Genomic DNA, 17,577 nt, shown 5'->3' on the forward strand with positions numbered 1-17,577 from the left:
ACACCAAGATCAATGGTACAACTCCTATCCCAGCACCGGCCATCATTCATCTACATGCAGCCGCTGCTTAATTTCACCAAATCCTCTACAATACAGAGATGGAACTTTCAGAAAACTTGGTTTCCCCTGACCTAGCTACACTATGAGCTGCTAAGGAAAATGCATGCAGGAATGGAGACAAAGATGCACTTAAGTGAGTCAGAGCTGCCAAATGTCAATATAAAGACAAACTGGAGCAACGGTTTTTATCCAACGATTATTGTTCTGCCTGGTAAATCCATCCATCTGGACTCCAAACCATCATAAATTATAAATCAAAACCCACCAGTACTGTAACGGCCCCTCTACTTCTTAACCATCTTTATCCCTTTTGACCAGTTGCTTGGACATTTTATAATTAAGTGTTTTAAAAGAATGATTCTGCACCACCTCAAACCATGACTCAAGGTCCTCTCCAGTTCACATATAGAACTAACAATTCTATAGACTATGCTATAAATTTATCTTTGCACTACATACTGCAGCATCTGGACAGCTCTCACATCTACACCCACATTGTTTGTGGATTTTAGCTCTGCATTCAGTGTTCTGGGCTATGTAGGACACTGCACCAAAAGAAATTCCTTGTAAATAAAAACATTCTGATTCTAGTCTGTTATGGTGAAGCCTCACACCCAGATGCACTGAATGATTTCTACACACGGTTCAAAGCACAGAACAGTGTGCCAGAAGACCATCCCAACTTCCACCAAGTTCACCATGGAAAGCTGAAGTTAACCCACAGACAGCTGCTGATCCTGACCCTATACCTGGCTGGATGCTCAAGAATTGTGCACTTCAGCTTGCAGAGTCTGAACAGATAGTTTCAACATCTTCCTGAGCCAAACAATTGTCCCAGGGTGCTTCAAGATAACCACCACCATCATCATGCCTGTGCCATTTACTATTAAGTCTTGTGTCCTGCCTCAATAACTCCTGGCCCATTGCACTCTCACCTATCATCATGAAATGCTTTGAGCAGCAAGTCATGAAACACACCACACTGGAGCCATACCGTATCTGCCACTATCCACTCTGCCTTGGACCAAAAGAACATAATCTCACAGCAACACATGGAAAAGCATAGACTGATGGGTTTGAACACATGCCTCTGCAGCTGGATCCCCAGGTATGTGTGCTTTTCAAGGCTTGCTGATGATACTACAATGGGCATCATCAGCATATAGGGAGTCATGAGTCAGCATACAGGGAAAAGGAAGGCAGCTCACAGAATGGTGCAGAGGCCACAAGCTAGATCTCAATGTCGATGAAACGGGATCACGGTCAAGTTCAGGAGACCCTGTGGTAATCACGTTCTCTTTATTGGACTTTTTAAACAAATATAAGATTATAAAACCTATTTCTACATATTTTTACTCATTTCAAGGTTGAAATGGTCTTATTCTATGTTTTGTTTTGTTTTTTTCAAGACACATACTGCTTGCTTTTCCATGTGTGGACAACTTGTGTTCGGATTTACAAATGCATATATTTGAATGGTAGAATTTTCTGGTTTTGACCATTTGCTTATTTTAACCATATGGTTATTTTTGCCCCTTTATCTCATATGATTGTCATCATCTCTCTGAAACCTGCAATAAATCATAATTCTGCTGATTTGTTATGGTGTTATAATTTCTATCTTTTTTTTTTTCTCCTTTAGGAGATTCTGCTGAATGGCATTCTCCAGGTGGTGGAGGCTAACACAGAAACAGAGCCGCTACATTACTTGTCTTTTCCCATGTCCCTGTGCACCAGTACTCCCAAAATCAGCACCAATGGAGCTGTTGGTGTCAGGACAGCAGTGGGTACTCTTTGGAAGGGCAAGCTTGGTGCAGGCAAGGGGGAAGGCGAGAGTCATGCTGTGCATTTTCAGGCTTCCCCTTGGCACATTGCTCCTCTCCACCTACCTCTAGTTGGGCAGAACTGCTGGCCCCATATGGCCAGTGGTTTTAGTGCCTCACTCTGGATCCGACTTGTGAAGAACAACGATGAGGGGAGGCCTACACACGGAGGTAAATGAGCTATCTACAGCTGTTTTAATTTGAATGACTTTATTGATTTATGGGATATATTGACTGATTTTGCTATGGCAAGATGAGTTTCAGCAGGTCTTCACTAAATTGAAACTGAAAAATTCATCTGTAATCACTGAAAATATTTATTTATTTATTTATTTGGTCAGTAGTCAGCAACACTTGCCTCCCCTTAAGTGACATCTGATTTTTGAGTTTCTCACTGCACAGTTGTACACTGGTTTGAAAAAAATCATATGGTGTCGTCATGTTTCCCCCCACACCCAACTACAGGCAACACTAAGTCAACTAGTGCTTGATTCATGACTGGCAAGCAACAACAGTATCAGTAATGTTGTTGCTCAGCAAGGGTGACAATTATCCAAACGAGACTGTCAATGACGGCGTAGCTCACTCCGGCTCCATTTAGTCCAGAAGGAATGATCTAAAGTGGGCCACCTCGCACAATAAATGTTGCAAGCTATATACAAGCTATATATAGAAGCTAATATACACCCTAGGAATACCTACGTATTTGCCAGAAAGAATCCAACATGGCGAGGAATTGACCGAGAAGAAGTGATTTTTGTTGAACTGCTCATTAAGGCTTAATTAGTCCATAACTTCATTAATAATTGTAATTAAGCAAATCTGGGTTGAAGTTATGTGCATCTTAGGTACCCCTACCTTCATGCCAGAAAGAATCAAAATCTGTGAAGAATGGAGGGAGAAGAAGCGATTTGTGTGGAAACTGATCGTATAGGGCTTAATTACTCCATATCTTCATTATTAATTGCAATTATGCAAATTTGGGTAGAAGCTATATGCACCCCAGGCAGACCTTCCTTCCTGCCAAAAAGAATAAAAATCGGTGAAGAACTGAGCGAGAAGAAGCAATTTTGGTGAAATGTGGATGACACTGGACAGACGACGGACAACACATGATGGCATTAGCTCATCGCCTTCCGGACGTATGAGCTAATAACAATAGATAAAACTAAAATCTTGCTTTACATTATTACCACCCAACCATCCTGTTTCACTCATAAATAGGGAACAAAATTAGTTTGAATTTGCATTTGTCTTTTAATAGAGTAGTTGATGATATACATTTAAGAGGAGTTCATTTTTTTCTTCCACCTTCTCCACCATCCCTCTTAAAGTCAAATAAACTTTTAATGTCATCTTACCCATGTTAAATATACAGTACAGTGTGACAAAATATTTTCTTCAGTTCCACAGTACAACCCTGTTTCCAAAGAAGTTGGGATGCTGTGTAAAATGTAAATAAAAACAGAATGCTATGATTTACAAATCACGGAAACCCAGTTTCATTGAAAATAGTGGAAAGACAACATATCAAATGTTGAAACTGAGAAATCTTATTATTTTTGAAAAATATATGCACATTTTGAATTTCGTGCCAGCAACGTTTCAAAAAAGTTGGGACGGGGCAAAAAAGACTTGAAAAGTTGTGTAATGTGTAACGCTAGGTTTAGATTAATTGGCAACAGGGCAGTAACATGATTGGGTATAAAAACATTTCAGGGAAGCTGGGTCTCTCAGAAGTAAAGATGGGGAGGGGTTCACCACTCAGTGAAAAAATGTGTGGTCAAATATTGCAGCATTTTAAGAGTAAAGTTTCTCAATTTACAATTGCAAGGGACAAGGGCAGAAACCAGTATTGGATGCTACATTAAAAACGCACACAATTCTGTAGTGGAAATCTTTGCATAGCCTCAGGAACTCTTCCAAAATCCATCGTCCGTACAAACATTTCGTTGCTGCAAATGCAAGTTAAAATCATATATAAAAAACATCCAGAAACACCACATTCTTTGGGTTCAAGCTTATTTATGATAGACTGAGGTGAAGAGGAAAACCGTCCTGCGGCCTGATGAATCGAAATTTGAAGTTCTTTTTGGAAATCATGGATGCAGCATCCTCTGGGCTAAAGAGGAGAGGGACCATCTGGCTGGTTATCAGTGAGTACGTTTACATGCACATAGAGAAAATCGAATTTCTGCCGTTGCTCGACTGAAATCGAAGTTCTAAATGGCATTCTGTGGGTGGTAGAAATGGGCAACTGGACTTGCTTGAAAATTCTTGAAAACGTTTCACCTCTTGTCCAAAAGACTTCCTCAGTTCTGTCTGACTAATAGGGAGTATCAGATATTTATCTTCTCCTGGATCAGAATCAGAATAAATATCTGATACTCCCTATTAGTCAGACAGAACTGAGGAAGCCTTTTGGACGAGAGGTGAAACGTTTTCAAGAATTTTCAAGCAAGTCCAGTTGCCCATTTCTACCACCCACAGTTTACAATGACCTGGATGATTGAGAATCTTCACAGACATGCTTCTAAATGGCATGGAAACACCTTAGCTAGGCTGAAATTGAACCGAACTTGATTTCTCGTAATCGAGCTACACGACCTAGATTATGCGATTTTTGCCGAGCTACTTAGTGCATGTATACCCTATCGAGCTACGTAGCTACTTCAGCACTGCCCCTTCCAGAAGTGACGAGTGACGAGACCACAAGCGGGAAACACAGCAGCCTCGGTTGAAAAAAAAAAAAAAAAAACAGCCTCGGTCGGCATGACACTTCACCTTAGCCGCTACTTTATTAGGAACACTTGTGTCTGGGCATGTACGCACCCATTTCCAATTAGTTGGTAAGTTATTAGCATGTTAGCAGGCTGACAGTTAATATGTTCACCATTACAGATCAACTTCAACTTAGTGGCCATTTTATTAGGAACACTTCTGTTCGTACATACAAACTACAAACACTCTTCTTGTGAACACGGAACTGATAACTTTGTTTATACTCTTGAACAGTGTTGCCAGATTGGGCGTTTTCCTGCTCAGTTGGGCCTTTTCAAGTGTATTTTGGCAGGTTTTGAACGTATTTTGGGCTGGAAAACGTCAGCAATATCTGGCAACACTGCTCTTGAATAGCTCTTCTTCATGACGACAACCGGAAGTGTACCAACACGATGGGGCGTGTAGCGCCACCTGTGGCTCGGGTGCACAATGTACCTCATATAATAGCTCGATTTCCTTGTGTGCATGTAGGATTGGATTTCTCTAGCACCCGGGACCCTTAGCTCGATTACCAACAGTAGCTCGATTTGGATGTGCATGTAAACGTACTGACTGTGCAGTTCAAAAGCCTGCATCTGTGCTGGTGGGGGGGGTGCATTAATGCATATGGCATGGATAGTTGTATATCTGGAAAAGCACCATTAATGCTGAGCGATATATACAGGTTTTAGAGCAAGGTGACATCCAGATGACATCTTTTCAGGGAAGGCCTTGCTTATTTCAGCAAAACAATGCCAAACCACATTCTGCACAGATTATAAGTCCTGTCTCCCATTTAAAACATTTGCCGCATTATGAACCACAAAATGCGACAAAGGGACCCTGAACTGTTAAGCAGCTGAAATTGTATATCAGGCAAGAATGGGACAGCAATTCACTTTCAGAACTAAAGCACTGGTCTCCTCAGTTCCCAAACATTTACAGAGTGTTGTTAAAGTGCATATACTGGACCAAATTCTTTTTCTTTTTTTTTAATATGAAAGAATGTCCCTTTACACACTCATCCAGAAGGGTAATTTTACACAAGGCCATCTGTCTACAGCAGAAAAAAATAACAAAACGCGTCTGGAAAAATCCCAAGGGAGTCTGGAGCCAGATTTGTGACGTCACCTGCGGAAGCGCCAGCAGGCTGCATGAGCTTGTACGGTTTCAGTGCACAGCCTGTGTAGACCAAGTTTAGCAGCTAGCGATTTTGCATTGAAATATGGAATTGTCACCTGAGCACAATGTGGGAAACGATGAGTACCAATCCCATCAAGATTGGTGTTGCTATACCCTCCTACGATACATCTGTTAACCATTTTAATAATTACGTGATAACGTTGAAGAAATTTTCAGAAAACCACCAGGTCGTTTTCTCATAAACAAACCAGCGCTGACGTAGGATTCAGAGGGAGGCGTCCCGCACGCGACGTCACGAAAATCAATGTTTCCCAGGAAATCCAAATGCCAAGTTTTTTCAGAGGTGGACCAATTCGCCTCAAATGGCTTGATTTCAACTGAATTTTTTTGCGCAAGGTAAAAAAATTGCACAAAATGCAAAATGTGACAGATATTTGACCAAAATTTAATATAAAATAGGAGAATTACATTGATCTTGCTCCTGAATTTACCCGTGATATGCACTTTAAGAATCAGTCCACAAGTCCTTCAGGCAGATGTGCTACATGCAATCTCTCCGGTTTCAATGAAACTTGGTCAGCTTGAAGAGTCTACCAAATTACTCAAAAAGACAATTATTTCAATTTTTGATTTTTCAGGGGGGATTATAGACCACCCCCCTGGTTTTTCTAGATTTTTAGCAAGGAAAGGGCCTCAATATCAGGCAAAAATAAAAAGTTCTCAGAACAAATGTATTCAGCCTATTCTTATGAGGGCTTGTATACCTATTGGTACATCTTAGATGAATGCAAGGAACAAGTGTCAGTTGTTCTGAAAGCTTCCTATTTTTGCCTGATATTGAAGCACTTTCCTCGCTAAAAATCTGGAAAAACCAGGGGATGGGCTATCTCCCAGCGCATCAGAGTGTATCGCCAAGAGACATCACTGGTCAAGACAAGGAACACATGAGAAAATTGAGTCACGTAATAATTTTCCAAGACATTATAGTTCATATCACAATATTAAAGTTAATTTTTTGCCAGTGAACTACACTCATGTTTACGTTCATTAGTTGCAGACTTGCTCGTTCAGATCACCAAAAATATGAGCACGTTCAAGGAACAGCACTCATTTAGCACATTCATGCACAACACGGCTTATTTTTACACTGTCCGATACGGTCTTTCTTGAACTTCATATAATTTCAAAATCTATTCAAATTAGCCTTCATATTTCATTACCATCAGTTTGGACTTCACACAGTCTACACTTGAATTAAATTTTTTTTTCTTATTTTCAATCATCCACACAGTCTCCTTCAATAAATATACAAAAAGTCACTTGATTCATTTTTTATTGATTCAGTTTTATTTTCACATAAAAGCACACTTATTTTTACACTGTCTGATACTGTTTCTCTTGAATGTTACATGTTCTGCGCTAGTGCATGTATTGCACTTGTGTCAAACACACACACACACACACAAACGCATTGTCAGGTGCTACTTCACTCAAAGTGACCCGTACCCAACTTTTGACTAACAATATAAAGTTGCATACGGTAGATGACAACTGCACTGAAGAGGGAGGAGTGAGCTTGTATGGGGAGAAAGAGGCTTGGAATGAATATTCTTGCAGCCCTCAGAATTCTAATAAAGGACCAAACATAATTGGACATTTGGCTGTTTCAGTGTTCCTTGACTAGGTGTGCATTATTCCCTCATTATTCCACTTACAAGTTAGCAGAATAAAAGTCTAGAGTTGAATTTAAGTGTCGCGTTTGCATTTGGAATCTGTTGCTTTTAACTCTCTATCTTGCTTCACTGGCAGTGGCATCATTAGGCTGAAAATCAAAACAAACCCATCAGAGAGATAACAGTAAAATATTAGGTGTGTCTAAGTTAAAGAATGCACTAGTGAGCTCAAGAACACCAAAACATTTGGAAGACCTCAGCAAATAATCGTGACGGTTTACAAATTAATTCTTTTGATGGGTGAAGAACAACTGTTTTGAAGGGGTTTGTCAGATCAAGAACACACTCCAAGAGGCAGATGTATCTGTATCAAAGTCAGCAACCAAGAGAAGCCTTCACTAGAGTAAATACAGAGGGTTTACCACAAGATGTAAACCTCAAAAACAGGGAGACCAGATTAGACTTTGCCAAAAACATCTTAAAAAGAAAGAAAAGCCATAGAGTTCTGGGACAACATCCTATGGACAGATTGAGACTAAGATCAACATAAACCAGACGAATAGGAAGAAAAGGGCATGGAGAAGGGAAGGAAATGCTCGTGAGCCGAAGCACATCACCTTACCTTATGGCATGGGCATACATGTCAACCTATACGGAATGTCCGTATTTTATACGGATTTGATTCAGTAAACGTAGTATACGGGCATACAAATAAAGTTATACGGATTCTTTAAAAAAACTTCAATATTTATTTAGAGCTATAATCAGTTCCCACGATGATAAGAGCGCATAACATTTACAAACGTACTGTACACCACAGAAAGCACACACAGCCAGTAAAGAGTCTTATGAAATCGTGCGTTATCTTGTGGTAGCGAGATTTCGTTCCACTTTTGATCATGCGCATACCGCATTGCGAGAATCCCGCCAACCGGGAAGTAACATTTTGTTTGAAACGTGTATTTCCACCTGAGCGACTTTCACTAGCGACTGAAAAGATTCTGAATGGGCACTCCGGCAAGATCAACACAGACACTTGCTGTGACATGCAGCCTAGTGAGGTATTGGTGCAGACTGCTAAAAAAGCTGTCATGGAGTACAATTCAGAACATTAGAGTGACACTTTGTGTTTTTGTCAAACATTGGAGCTTTGTATTCATTCTGAAGGTTTATTGTTATTAATATTGAATAAAAAGTAACTGGGATATATCATTGTTAATTATCATTCAAATTTTAGGTAAATTATTTTAATTTGCATCTTATACGGATTTTATAAGGGAAATACGGATTTTGGAGGTTGGTTATACAGGTTTGATTGACCAAAGGTTGACATGTATGCATGGGCATGTATGGCTGCAAATGGAACTGGTTCTCTTGTATTTATTGACTGCTGAGAAAAGCAGCAGGATGAATTCTGAAATGTATAGGCCTATATGTTATCTGCTCAGGTTCAACCAAATGCTTTAAAACCCACTGGACAGCACTTCACAGTACAGATGGACAATGGACTGAGGCATACTTTTGAAAGCAGTCTAATACTTTTTTAATGCAAAGAAGTGGAATGTTTTGCAATGGTCAGTCACCAAACCTGAATTTAAATGAGTGTGCATTTCACTTGCTGAAGGCAAAACACCCCAAGAATAAATAAGAACTGAAGACAACTGCAGTATAGGCCTGACAGAGTATCACAAGGGAAGAAACCCAGTGTCTGGTGATGTCTGTGGGTTCTAGATTTCAGGCAGTCTTTTGACTACAAAGGATTTACAACCAAGTATTGAAAGTGACGATATAATTTATGCTAGTTTATCCAATTATGTTTGGTCCCCTAAAAGGAAATTTAACCATTATATGTAGCAGAATATTTATTTACTAGATATGTGCCTGTATCTGTCTGTATGGTTGTATTTTCCAGATGAGACTATGTGGGGCGATGGAGTCCAGCTTGTGAACTGGCAAGGAGAAAAGAACCTATTGCATGTTCTTTCTATTGGCTCCAAAGCCTTAATGCTACAAGTGTGGGCTGACATTTCTACAGGAGCCTGCACCTTCAGGTAGGAATCAAGTGTAAATTGATTCCAGTGCTTGTTAGAATATATTGTGTTAGTAGATTTTACACTGTTAATTAAAATCTGTATACAGTATAATAAATAAGCCATGTTATCTGAACTAACTTGTGGATTTGTGGCCAAAGGATCTGCATCGACCCTAATGATGAAATGAAGGCTGGTCTGCTGGCCCAGGCCGAGTCTTTGCATAATGTGCTGAGTGCAGGCCGGTGGCTGCACCTTGCTCTCACTTATACAGAGCAGCCTGAAAGCAAGAAGAACATCCATGGTTGCTTGGAACTCTGGGTGTGTGGCATCAAGTACGTCACTCAAATCACCACTTACATTAGTCTTTTTAGTTGAGTAATAAATTTCTAGTATTTTTATAAGGGATAGTTAAAGTCAAACAAAACCCAAAAATAAACATTGTTTGCTGATCACGGCAAGTGGCCTGATGTGCCCCACTGCACATTTCAATTTAAAATAACATTTTATAAGAACAATTTATCAATTTTAAAAGTTATGATCTTGTTGAAAATAGGCTTACCTAGTCATTTGCGCTGAAACCGGATATCTGCCAGTGATGTGAGCGGCACACTCGAACGCCGTTTACCTTAGTAGCACGGAGACATCAAATAAAGGCTTCTCATCTCATTATCTCTAGCCGCTTTATCCTGTTCTACAGGGTCGCAGGCAAGCTGGAGCCTATCCTAGCTGACTACGGGCGAAAGGCGGGGTACACCCTGGACAAGTCGCCAGGTCATCACAGGGCTGACACACATAGACACAGACAACCATTCACACTCACATTCACACCTACGGTCAATTTAGAGTCACCAGTTAACCTAACCTGCATGTCTTTGGACTGTGGGGGAAACCGGAGCACCCGGAGGAAACCCACGCGGACACAGGGAGAACATGCAAACTCCGCACAGAAAGGCCCTCGCCGGCCACGGGGCTCGAACCCGGACCTTCTTGCTGTGAGGCGACAGCGCTAACCACTACACCACCGTGCCGCCATAAAGGCTTCTAATTCTAAAAAAAAATCCTTGGGTGCCACTCGTGTGTGTTTGTGCGCGCGCACGCACACATGCATGTGTTTCACTGCTTCAGATGGATTAAAATGCAGAGAAAAAATTTAACTGTGCTATAATGTATATGCGACAAACAAAGGCTTCTAATTCTAAAAACCTAATCGGAAATCTTCTGTAACAATATTTTTACTGAGAACAAAATGTATGAATCAACAGACTTCTCTTTTTATGGAAGTGTGAATCTCACTCGGCTAGATAACGCATACACAGTACTGACACAATGGTTGCCCTTCGATCCAAAGATGTGTTGTTACTGCAAATCATCGGTGTCTTCGGAGGTGGCTCTGTAGTCCCAGACAGAATGCAGAGTCTTGAGCAGTGAGGGCACTAGAAGTCGGTTGTCTGGACGACTGCTTGAGTTGCTCGGTGATGCTGTTCTCTGGCAATGGTGAGTCATTGGCACTGGGCCTCCTCCAAGTTGTTGGAGGCTGAGTGGACAGTAGCTCGCCAGCATGGGTGGTCACCAACATACTCTTCTAGCTGCTTGGATTTGATGTTGCACCACATAAGATTGACTTTGATAGTGTCTTTGTACCACTTTCTGGGGCATCCTTGGTTTCTTCTGTTGTGCACCAGCTCACCATACAGTAGGTATCTGGGCATGCAGTGCTCATCCATGTGACTGACATGCCCTACCCACCTACCCACTTTGATGAGAATGGCTTCAATGCTGGTAAAGTCAGCATGGTCCAGGACCTCTAGGTTAGTGACTCTGTCTTGCCATCGGAATCCAAGGATGGAATGGAGAGCTCGCATATGGAAGAGCTCAATTTTCTTGATTTACCTAAGGTATAATGTCCAGGACTCACATCTGTAGAGGAGGGAGGGGAGAACCACTGCTTTGTAGACTTTCATCTTTGTAGACATGCAGATGTGCTGGTTTAGAACCCAGTGTCTGAGCCTCCCTAGTGTCTGACTAGCTTTGCTAATGCGAGCTTGTATTTCACTGTCCAGTGATCCATCCTGTGAGATGATGCTCCCTAGATACTTGAAGCACTCAACATTTGCTAGCTGGGTGCCATCAATGGTGATGGCTGGGGCCTTGGGTTGGGTGTTTGGTGCAGGTTGGAAAAGCACCTCAGTCTTGTCCAGACTGATAGTCAGACCAAAAAGCTTAGAGGCTTCAGAGAAGCAATCGAGCATCAGCTGCAAGTCTTGTTTCCTGTGAGCCATGAGTGAGCAGTCATCTGCAAAGAGAGCTTCCATGATGTCAAACAAGCACTTTGCCTTGACGCTGAGACGACGGCGATCAAACAAGGAACCATCAAAACAATAGTGGATATGAATTACTTTTTCCAGGTCCTTGACAGCATGTAATAACATGCATGAGATGATGTTGAACAGGACAGGAACTAGTACGCAACCCTGTTTCACATCAGTGCTGATCTCGAATGCTTTAGTAGCATCCCTCCTGGAAAGGATCTGGCCGGTCATACCTTCGTGAAAGAGCCTAATGAGCTTGACAAATTTTTGTGGGCAGCCTGTCCGCTCTAACACTGACCAGAGGGCCTTCCTGTTGACCGTGTCAGAGGCTTTGGTGAGGTCAGTGAAGACCGTGTAGAGGGGCATGTTTTGTTCGATGCGTTTTTCCTGTAGCTGTCTCACAGCAAAGATCATGTCTACAGTGCTTCTGCCTGGTCTGAAGCCACGCTGGGCCTCTGGTAGGATTTCCTCAATTACGGAGATCAGTCTATTCAGGATGACTCGTGTGAATATCTTTCCGGTGGTGGAGAGGAGAGAGATGCCCCTATAGTTTATACAGTCCAATTTGCTTCCCTTGTTCTTGTATAAGGACACAATGAGAACGTTGCGAAAATGATCCAGCATTGACTCTTCTTCCCGTATGCTCTGCAGTATGTTGTGGAATACCTCTAGGGCTGTGGGAACTGCTTCTTTGTCTGTTTCAGCAGGGATATCCATCCTTTCCAGATGCTCTGCCTGAATTGGTCTGAAAGATGGCCTTTCGGACCTCCACGATAGAAGGTGGCAAGTCAAGCACCTCACAAACTGGCTGGTAGGGGATCTGGCTCAGAGCTGTGGGGTCGACTGAAGACGGCCTGTTGAGCAGGTTGCTGAAGTTTTCAATGCAGCGTTCTTTCAGTCCCTCGTGGTTCTTGATCAGTGTTGTGCCATCAGAGGACAGCAGTGGGGAGCAACCTGATCTGGAGGGGCCATACACAGTCTTCAGGGAACTGAAGGACTTCTTTGCACTGTGGGAGTCAGTGTAGCTCTGAACTTCCTCAGCCTTTGATTGCCACTATTAGTCCTGCATCTTTCGCAGAACTGACTGTACTTTTGCCTGGAGCTGCTTGAACTTCTCCCTCTTGGACACTGAGGATGGATTGTTCTGCCACTCTGTATAAGCTTTATTCTTGGCATCCAGAGCTTTCTGGATTGACTCGTTTTCATCAAACCAGTCTTGGTGGACTCTAGCTTTAGGACCCAGCACCTCTTTTGCAGTCTCAATGGCAATGTCCTTGAACACAGTCCATTTTTGGGTGTTGTTCCCATAAGAAGCCAGTCCCTCTGACAGTTTCCCATCAAGTGCATTTTGGAACTTGGCAAGGTGAACTGGGTTTTTCAGTCTTGCTGTGTTGAAGGAAGCTCTGACAGTCTTTGGTCGATTGCTGTGTGGCGGCGGGATGTGGAGGTTCATTGTGGCCTGAACCAGTCTGTGGTCAGTCCACCGCTCGGTACCTCTCATGGCATGGGTCACCAGGACGTCTCTGATGTGTCGTTGGTGTACGATGACATAATCGATCATGTGCCAGTGTTTGGATCGAGGGTGCATCCAGTTGATCTTGTACTTATCCGCCATCCTAAATCAAGTATTGGAGATGCACAGACCACGTTCTGCACACTTGCTGAGGAGGAGCAGGCTGTTGTCATTGATCTTGCCAACTCTGTGCCTCCCCAACACTCCTTCCCAGCTACTATAGTCTTTTCCTACACAAGCATTAAAGTTACCCAAGATGATAAGTTTGTCGTTCTGGGGGGTTGACTTGATGATATGATCAAGGTCTCCATAGAATAGCTCTTTGGTACTGTCAGGGCTTGTGAGTGTAGGTGGATAGGCACTGATGGTGAGGTACCTAGACTTGCTGAGGGGGGATACATTAGGTGCTTGCTGATCCCCGCTGGAAGTGATGGTATGCTCTGCAGCAAGACTGTCCTGATGGCATAACCCACCCCATGGACCCTGTCTTCAGCCTGGGGCCTTCCTTTCCAGAAGGTATAGCCACCTTCCTCTTTTTTCAGGGTTCCTTTGTCAGCAAAGTGAGTTTCACTGAGTGCAGTAATGTCAATGCTGTATTGCTGGTGTTCTTTGGCAATGAGCACTATCCCTTCTCTCAGGTCTGGCAGTGCCAGCTCTGTCCAGTAGTGTCCTGACATTCCAGGCTCCCATGATGAGTTTCTTGTGTTTTTTTTCCTTTTGGTTTGATTAACCACTAAGGGATGAATAAAGATCATTTTGAATCTGCCAGCGCAGTAAGTTGGCCAGATATTTGAGGGCAAGCATTTGGTTTGGGACACCTTTTCTAGTCCCCTCCCTCATTCAAGGGTGGGCAGTGCTCTCCTAAAAAGGCTGCCCAGTTGCCCTGGATGCTGCTGGACTCTCCTGTTGCCCTGGGTTCAGGAAGAGAACGACCGAGGGCTGCCTACATGCAGGTTTGTGACTACAATGCTCAGTGGTCACCTCCACCTGTTGCTTCGCCATGCACCCATCGCTGAGTGTTGGTTGGTGTGCAAAGAAGATCGGTGATGATACGATGATTTTGCATAACAATCCTATGCGAGAGTAATTTATAGTGGGAGAATCGTTGCACTGGGGTAATCCCACGCTTTTGGCGTGGGGAGTCTGGATCCAGTGGCATAAAAAACCACTACAACTGGAGACAGCCAGGCTGCAGTGGATGACCAGGACTTATCTAAAGTAATGTTTGTGCTCTGAAGCGCTCCACGACACTTGCTGCCACTGCCTTCACCACTGTTGGATCTGCAGGTGATCTCTTCCACTCATTCCACCAGGAGACAGTATTAACATACTTTAGGACTGACAAACCAAAACTCACCGAGGGTGATATGACCCATCAGCTACCCTCACCTGGTTTAGCCAGCCTGCCAAAGCTGTTACCCGGGGTGTGGCACACTGTCACATGCAAGCAGTGCGTGAAGCTGAATGGCAGGGGAGGACCAGAAGCAGATGAGCTGTCCTAAAAGGACATGGCAGGCCTCCCTAACCAAAGGTGCTACCTTGAACCCCTGACACTGCACAGTACTGACACAGGTACTAGTAAACAGTGGTGGTCGTCATTATAGCAGTGCGATTCTTGCCGTCTAAAAAAATCACGTTTCTCAGTGAACAAAAACAAACAAATGCATGTCACATAAAAATTCAAGGAAAAAAATTAATTTTTTGGAACCAAAAAAACCAATGAGTAGCCGGCAATGGAGTTTATAGGCAGCAAAAGGCTCCCAAAGTCTGCTCTGTTTGCATGCGCGCACATACACAAGTATTCACTGCTTCAATGATTGGGCTTATTTTTGCAGCCAAACGCTAGACACTTGGGCATCTTCACAATTGGTTACAACAGTTTAGAAGTGATGTATCCACTAGATTTTCTCAGCCTCGTTAAGTCATGTAATGTGTAAGCGATGTCACAATCTCGGATTCTCTCGTGTAGCTTGTGCTCAAAGCGCAATATTTGAACCTCAGAGAAAATAAGATGTCAGCGCCCAGGGACATTATTTTTCTTTTAAAATAAAATTTGTATACAGCATATAGGTACAAATATGAACAAATGAACATGTATGGATATTATCTGTCAGTATAAAGGAGTTTATTTGGGGGCTTTTGTTAATCTTTAATTGATTACAGAATTAAATTAATTTAGGTAAACAAAAATACCAACTCCAAATCAGAAAAAGTTGAGACGGTATGTTGAAATTAAAACTAAAAACAATGGTTTGTTGTTAATATTTGACCTGCATTACACTCAAAACAATACAACAGCGCATTTGATGTTTTACTTTATGAATGTTATTGTTTTTTCAAAATAAACTTTTCAATTTTTACTTTTGCAACACATTGAAAAAAAAAATGTTGAGACAGTCAAGCATTTACCACTTTATAATGTTGTCTGTTCTCACAACACTTAAAATATGTTTAGGGACTGAAGACACCAAGTGATGAAACGTTTCAGGTGTTATTTTGTCCCATTCTTTCTGGAAGCAGGTCTTAAGGTGTCCAACAAATACGGGATTGTCGTCATATTTTCCCTTTCAAAATTTACCACACGTTCTCTATCGGGGACAAAGGGGACAGGCACCCTCTTCTTCTGCAGGCATGCCTTTGTAATGTGTGCAGAATGTTTTGCATTGTCTTGTTCAATTATCCCTGGAAAAATTGTCATCTTGAAGGCAGGCAAATGTTGCTCCAAAATCTCTGTGCCTTTCTGCATTAATGCTGCTGTCACAGAAGTGTAAATTACTTTTGCCAAGGGCACTGATACAACCCCATGTTATGACAGACCATGGCTTTTGGACTTGCTGGTAACAGTCAGGATGGTCCTTTCATCTTTGGTCCGAAGCACATGGCGTCCATTTCTTACCCCCCCCAAAAAAAAGATCTGGAATACTAATTTGTCTGACCGCAATACATGTTTCCACTGTGTGGTGATCCATGTCTCTCAGACTTATTTTTTTGCACAGTAAAATTTTGACTGGAATTTGTGCATGTAACATGTAACTCCATATTGTAGTGCATGACAAAGGTTTGCCAAAGTAATCCCAAGCCCATGTGGTTATATCAGCATTAGATGAATGCGGGTTCTTCATGCAATGCCATCTTAGGGATCAGAGATCATGGATGTTCAGCTTAGGCTTGTGCCCTTGCCCTTTATGCATCTAAATTCCTCCAGATTCCTTGAATTGTTTATTGATATACATCGTACAGGGTGAAATATTCAAATCCATTCATATTTTTCTTTGAAGAACATTTGTTTTTAAACATTTTCAATAATTTTATTACGGATTTGTTGACACTGGAGATCCTTGGCCCATCTTTGCTCCTCAAAGACTAGGCTTTTCCTGGATACTGATTTTGTGCTAAATCATGATGACAATCACCTGTTGACATCACCTGTTTCAAAATGCATCGTTATTTAATTGTTTTACCTCATTACTAGCCCTAAACTGACCCTGTCCCAACTTTTTTGGGGATGTGTTGCAGGCCTGAAATGCAGGAATGGATGTAGATTAACAAATTAAATGAAGTTGAACAGACAAAACATGAAATATCTTGGGTTCATCCTGCCTGCAATGAAATACAAGTCAAAGTAAATTTAGAAATTACTGCTTTCTTTTTTTAATTTGCATTTTTCATACCGTACCAACTCTTTTCTGTTTGGAGTTGTATAAAAAAAAAAAGGCGGGAGAAAAGTCTTAGAGATAATTAAGGTTTAAGGGCTACATTAATAAACTAATTGCATTTTAATAACCATATATTTTGGAAGTAAAAATAGACTTTCACAAGAAAAGAGAATGCAGTTGAGTGCAGTGTCATCAGTAGTGTTTTTATGCTGCCCTGCTGAAACAGTGGCTCTGTAAATGACCACTTAATTGGATAAAACAATGCTGCATTCCATCTTCGGCTATTCAGTTGATTATATCAAATGAAAAGACTGATGGAACATTGTACTCACAGTAAAGTACAGTAAGCTGCTGTAATGTTTGCCTCCTATAACATCTGTCTATACCTCTATACCTTCACCAGAAAATGTGAGGTCTCACTAGACTACACCCTTCCCAGGAAGTCCAGTCTGTCATCTGATAGTAACAAGACCTTCTGCATGCTGGGCCATTACCTGAACACTGCAAAAGAGTTGCCACTAACCTTGACTTCCCATTTGGATATGGGCAATGTGCTTCTGTTTAATGGTATGACTCTCCACTCTCACAGATCTTGTTCTGCAAGTGT

At 41.9% G+C, this 17,577-nt stretch overlaps 1 protein-coding gene across 5 annotated transcripts in view; it reads left to right on the forward strand.

Annotated features, from left to right (window-relative positions):
• lyst (lysosomal trafficking regulator) overlaps positions 1-17,577 on the forward strand; it is a 273,203-nt gene that overhangs the window by 137,371 nt on the left and 118,255 nt on the right. For all 5 annotated transcript variants that reach the window (XM_060925484.1, XM_060925485.1, XM_060925483.1 and 2 more), the window contains 4 exons: positions 1,703-2,054; positions 9,372-9,510; positions 9,651-9,824; positions 17,374-17,537. In XM_060925484.1, coding sequence (XP_060781467.1) covers positions 1,703-2,054; positions 9,372-9,510; positions 9,651-9,824; positions 17,374-17,537 — 829 coding nt within the window. The remainder of the gene's footprint in view (positions 1-1,702; positions 2,055-9,371; positions 9,511-9,650; positions 9,825-17,373; positions 17,538-17,577) is intronic.

The sequence above is a fragment of the Neoarius graeffei genome, chromosome 7 (genome assembly GCF_027579695.1).
Source record: "Neoarius graeffei isolate fNeoGra1 chromosome 7, fNeoGra1.pri, whole genome shotgun sequence".
Taxonomy (NCBI): domain Eukaryota; kingdom Metazoa; phylum Chordata; class Actinopteri; order Siluriformes; family Ariidae; genus Neoarius; species Neoarius graeffei.